The sequence below is a fragment of the Pleurodeles waltl genome, chromosome 10, assembly GCF_031143425.1.
Source record: "Pleurodeles waltl isolate 20211129_DDA chromosome 10, aPleWal1.hap1.20221129, whole genome shotgun sequence".
Taxonomy (NCBI): Eukaryota; Metazoa; Chordata; class Amphibia; order Caudata; family Salamandridae; genus Pleurodeles; species Pleurodeles waltl.
The window spans coordinates 1030737952-1030743951 of record NC_090449.1 but is presented as its reverse complement, the minus strand read 5'-3'; the positions used below and the strand labels follow the sequence as shown (position 1 = coordinate 1030743951).

The 6000-nt window shown below is 44.4% G+C and overlaps 1 protein-coding gene across 1 annotated transcript in view; it reads left to right on the top strand.

The window, feature by feature from the left end:
- The first annotated feature begins 574 nt into the window (after positions 1–574).
- STT3B (STT3 oligosaccharyltransferase complex catalytic subunit B) overlaps positions 575–6000 on the top strand; it is a 213079-nt gene continuing 207653 nt past the window's right edge. Inside the window, exon 1 of the mRNA XM_069212000.1 lies at positions 575–1111. Coding sequence (XP_069068101.1) covers positions 867–1111 — 245 coding nt within the window. The 5' untranslated portion in view covers positions 575–866. The remainder of the gene's footprint in view (positions 1112–6000) is intronic.

Sequence of the window (6000 nt, the reverse complement as noted above, 5' to 3'; positions counted from 1 at the left end):
TGGGTGGCGTGCCATAGCCTCTGGCACGCCCCCCCAAACGACCTGTCGCTTTGTGACAGGCCGACGAGGAGCGTTTCCTGGTGCAGCCTAGTGACCGCCTTCTTGTAAACAGAAAAGACAGACTTAAAGCAAGCGGCGCCCCGGCCAGGGTATATAGAAAGATGTTATCGTGGTGTCCATTTTGAAATCCTGCTACTTCACACTCTGGACATATGAGTGAAAAATATTAACATAAACAACGGAATTAAAAGGAAGGAAAATTGTTATGTACGAAATATGGGTCCAGTACGAAATGTGGGTAAAATATTCAGAGCACTGATTCCAAAAACTAGTTACTTCAATATTGATAGTTTTCTAACAATAAAATTGATAAAATACCATCCTTAGTTGTTGCCCCGATAGGCAAAAATGCTAAACTATGTGAATTAACTATATTTCGAAGTGCCTAGCCCTGTCAACGTTGGGTTGCTTACATTACTTAAATATGGCCGCCGTGTTAAGAGTTCGATAACATCATACGTCACGTCTTGGCTCTCTTCTATGTCTTAACTCGCTGCGCGTGAGACCACTCTGTTGCCCTTGACTCCACCCCTTTCCTCGCCCCCGTCTCCTGTCCGAGGAGATGTCATTCCCTATCGGCGGAGCGCCTCGCTCCCGCTCCCCGGTCTCGCCCCTCTTCCCCGGCCTCGTCGGTGTGTGATGCTGACGGGAAGCCGGTGGAGTCCTACTGGTGGCTGGAGAGACAGCCGGGGGAGCGCGCGGCCGTGGCCGTTGGAGCCGGCGCCGTGAGCGCACGCGGGGCCGTTAGCGGAGGGAAGCGGCTCGCACGCGACGGCGGGTCCGACACCGCCGCCCCGGGTTCAAGGATGGCGGAGCTGGCGACTCAGGAGAGCCGGCCGCAGAAGGGAGCTGCCGCCTCTAACTCCTCCGGCCGGGCCCCCGGGGGCAGCTCCTCTTCTGCAGGGGCCCTGGCCGGGGGACTTTCGCAGCCGGCGGGCTGGCAGTCCCTGCTCTCCTTCACCATCCTCTTCTTGGCCTGGCTGGCCGGCTTCAGCTCCAGGCTCTTCGCTGTCATACGCTTCGAGAGCATCATCCATGAGTTCGACCCTTGGTGAGTGCTGGGAGGGGTCTGTCTGAGGCTTGGGGGGGGGGGGGGATGTGGAGCAAGATGATGGGGATGTTGGGGGGGGGGGAGCTGCAAGGCTCATGGGAGTGAGTCTGTCTGAAACCCTCTCGAGGATTTGAGTAGATACTAAGAGATGTGGGAATCTGGTGTGATCTGCTCAAATGCAACCCCGCCCCCCCAGGTCCTACAGGACCCATTAACTAGTCCGCCCAAGATGAGCTAGGACTTCCTTGCACTAATCTGTGCCGCCCCACCTGCCGCTTTCAATCGAGAAGCACAGGGAGAGGAACTTCGTGAAAGTGAAGGAGCTCTCTTCCTTTGGATGCCATTGTGCAGATTTACTGGGACGATCCCAGGCATTTGCCCAGCTGTGCTGCATTAAGATACGCACGAGACATCGAACCCGCAGCATGTTCGCCACGGACCTCAATTCCCCAAAATGCCAGGGAGTGACGTCACATGCCCTTTAACCTCCACCCTCACACTCACACACACACACACACAAATTCACTCTTGCATAACTCTCACAATCTTTTACTCGCCTGCATTGGAAGGGCATATTCCAGCTGATTGTGTTCCATGTTTATTACACTAACCGTGAATGTGTTATTATTCACTTAGTGTAATAAAAAATGACAGAAAACACAGTGGAGCCCCAACTGCCGCCCATAAGGACGAGCTGCCGCTGTGTTCCTGTCACTGAATTTGCCTCCTCTGAGGCCAGGGGCCGCAAAGGGCAAGCCAGGGTTCGCGACTGACGTCCGTTAGTGCAGACTTTAGGTCTGTGGCGAAACTCCCTCAGCTTTACAAATTTGCACGATCGTCCTCTTCTGCATTTGGTCTTATATTGGCTATTGAGAGGGTGCTTTGCACAGATGGTAAAAGTAATAAGGAAAGAGACGAGGCCACCGATGCATATTTCACAGTGCGACTGCGCACCCTAGGACTTAATTATAAATCACGGGGTAATAGAAACCAGATGCAAACAGAGGTACTCGTTTGAACCACCGTGCAGTCGTTGTAGGGAGCCGAAATGTGATTTACCCTCGTTTTGACGAGTGCTAATATTTTTGAATTAAGAGGTCGTACCATTGCAGTCTTTTGCTCGTGGCAGTTGTGCTAATAATGATGACTATCGAAGTAGTGATATGACTGCGTTAGCAAGCTATCTGCGCAGGGTGGCTCTGGCCTGGAAAGACTACCTATGATGTTAACTCACCAAGTGTACAGCCTGCCGCTAATGTATCCCATGCAGCAAAGGCCGAGTCCCAGTTTCATTGCGTCGCTTTCAAAGGCTGTTACCAGCAGAGCCCCGGCCCAACTATTTAAAACTTTTATGCAGGGTATTTTTAAGATAATTCAATTTTAATGCAATAGAGACGGACATTGATTTGGCAGAGGAGTGCATTTTATCGCTTGAGGCATTTTGTTTTGGAGGATGAACGAGATCGCAGACAGTGACAGTCTCCAAATAATGGTTCATGGCGAGATACCAAAATCACTTCATACAGAAGAAAATGTCGAATGCAAATAAAGACAACTTGAAAACACACTGTGCTGAAAGTTTGCTTATTTTTTTGGGTTGCTTTATTTATTTCATTTTTTTCCAGTTATTACTGATGGTTATAGACTTTCTCGGCCCCATGATGTATTCCATCACTGTTACACTAAAAAAAAAAAGTGTAATATTTTGACTTGGAAAATAGTTCAGTTTCCTAATACTTGAAGTGTAGGACATTTTCAGAGATGGGGGAGTGCTCCGTCTACAGTACAGCAATGGGTGACTTAGCAGTTGGTTTTATTTTGAAAGTGGTAACAGCAGACTTTATGGGAAGCAAAGCACTGAACAAGAATACTTATTCGACTTTCTTGATTTAGAGGATTAATTAAATGAGTGAGTTTTGTAGTGTAGTAGTAGGCCATTGTAGAGTTTAAACACACAATGAAGACTTATTTCTGAAACGTTGATCCTTCACAACTTCTACTATTGTGACAAAACAGTGCTTTGCAATTATGAATAAGAATCACAAAATATCTCCTACTTGCAACCTGTTACAATGTAGATCAAAATATGTTTCCCGTTTTACACTTATGTCCAGCACTGAAAGAGACTGGAAATAAATATTTGCATTCTTTAATAAAAAAAAAATAACGTTTTGCTGCAAATGAATTTGTGCGTTTTAAAGTGTACAGTTCTTTAAAATGTTTTGCTCTTGCTTATTAAATGGCAGAAATATCATATGGATTTATGAATAAGATATTGAATGTATTTGGATAATTTATATGATTATGTAGGTTACAAATTTTTTAATAATCTTATGACTGCAGACCTCAGGAGAAGTCAAAATCAATTAATAAACTTGATTGTGACAAGCATAGGAAACCTGAGATGGATTAGTGTGAGTGGAGGATCTCAGCTAGTTGTAAGTGGCCTTCTTTGAAGTAGAGAGCAATAGAGGAACAGGGAAATTTGGTCTCGGGTGAGTTGGAAGAACAAGAGGTAGGTCATAGGAACATGAAAGGAGCAACAGGTGGAGGGCTTTTTGTAGTCCTCATAAGTGTGTCGTTTGATTAGTAGGTGAACTCTTTAAGTGATGTGGCATATTGTGCTTTCTTGATGCTGGTGTAGGTGTTAAGTTGTGGGAGGAGTGGCAAGGAAGTTATCACTGGCTGTATGTGTACACAGGCTAGGAGTTTGGGATGAATGTGATGCTTGTTTGTGTGGTGCTCTCCTTAATTCCCAACCAAGTCTGTGTACAGGCAGGGGGAGGAGAAAGGATTTTTGTAACTCCATGCAAACCAGAGGGCTAAAAGTGAGGATGGCATGCAAGCCAGAACATAATGTGTATGGTCACTTCTTGGGATGCCTTGCGTGTGCAGAAGCATAAGATGTTTGGTGACTGAATCTCATAGCCTATTTGCGGGGTTCCATGCTAAATCCACCTTCTCTAAATAGTTATCTTCGAAGACACAACTCAGCTAGAGATTGATCTTATTGAGTGTGATTACTATGCTTACTGAGTTCTCCCTTTACCACCACCTGGAGTAAGACTTGACTGCTGGCTACTGCAGGATTTGAGAAGCACATTTAAATAAGCATTTGCAATGCAATAGGTCTTGCATTTACTTGAATTAAAGCTATTGGCATTGTAAATGCATAACTGGCTTCTCTTGTTACATTAATTGGTCAACCCTACTGCATATTTTTGTCCTTTCTGCCTCATAATTCCAGTGGCCCTGCATGTAACTAAGGGCCTAGTAGGCCTACTTGATTAGTTTTTTAAACAAGGCTCTTAAAACACAAACTACTCCCAGGTGCAAAACATAATTACTTGGCAGCTGGTACAGGTGATTTTGCCTGTGAGGCAATTAATAAATAATTGTACTCCAAGAATGTGTACTTACTGGATCACTGTACATTTACTACAGCCTGGGGAGTCAAACAAAATGCCCATGATTTTTCACACACTTCAGGAGAGCCATCTCACACAATATTAGTGATCCTCCGTCTTGAACTGAAATATTAGTTATAAAATATTGACCATTGTAGAGCATAATCAACTGTAAGCGCTCCTCGGTTAGTTTAATAAATTCACTCACACACAACTCAAGTTTCACAGACTCAAACGTGTCTAGTTCATCTAGTCAGGTTTCTGCTTTGTATTCGTAGCTTGTATCAAGTTATAAAAATAAAACTACAAGTCCCAGAATGCAAAGCAGAAACATAAACTAAATGAGTGAATCGCGCATCGAACTAGGGAGCTGGGCAACTCTACGTATACTCCTCTAAGGGCTGGTTTACAGCTTGTATCACGTTATAAAAGTACAACTACAATTCCCAGAATGCAAAGCAGAAACATAAACTAAATGACAGAATCACGTTTTTGAACTAGGTAGCTGGACAACTCTATGATTACTACTCCAAAGGCTGGTTTCCAACTTTACGATATGCCACGGATCGCATACAAATAGTATTTTGCGCACGCTGATGTATATTGGCAACCGTGCAATAATCCATTTAACAGTCAGTCTGCAAGGCAGGACAAACTCAAAGCATTTGCAAATGACATCAAGTGATTTTTGAAAGGCAAACCTACAAACGAATGAGTGAGGAGTGTGAGGTGGACATAGGCAAAAGCCCACAATACGTACAACGGGTCCAGGCGCTTGCGCATTTGACCTAAAAAGGATCAGCTTTGTATCTAAATGGGAACACTTTTGGTAAATAGTGTCTATCATCTACCACACACACTGGCCTATAACTACTTAATGCTACACAACCTGGTCTAGCTGGAAAATTGTTTTTTTTTTTTTGTTTTTTTTTAGCCATTGATCTAGGATGCTTGACATCTCATCCAATCTTTACCAGTTCACCAAATACGATGGGAACGAACACTGTATTCTGAAGCTAGGCAGGTTCGCAATACAGTGACATTCTCTTGGGAAGAGCAACTGTTTCACATTCCCGTTGTGAATCGCTGTAGCTCAATTGCAGTCTGTTGGACTAGTTGGAAACTTAGGACCAGTAACTAAGTTATTTTTTTTTACCGACCTCCCATTTTGCCAAATTACTTACTCTTGGGGCAATAACTTGTTGAAAATGTTGTTCTGTCCACCTTTTTTGCAATATGGGGAGTGTCTGGAATCCATATAAAAGCTACAAGTCGGACTGTGGCTAAAACATGGACTCACTGTTGCGGGGGGAAGGGAGACGTGCCATTTTTTTCTGCTGTATTCACCAAAATACAATATGGTGGTAAATGGGTAATCTGGTAACAAGGAGCAGTGTGCTGTGAGCTGATGTCTACAACTTAAACTATTTGGTCCTGATAAAATCGCCGAGTTTGTCCTGGATGATTTGTATGGTCCTGTTT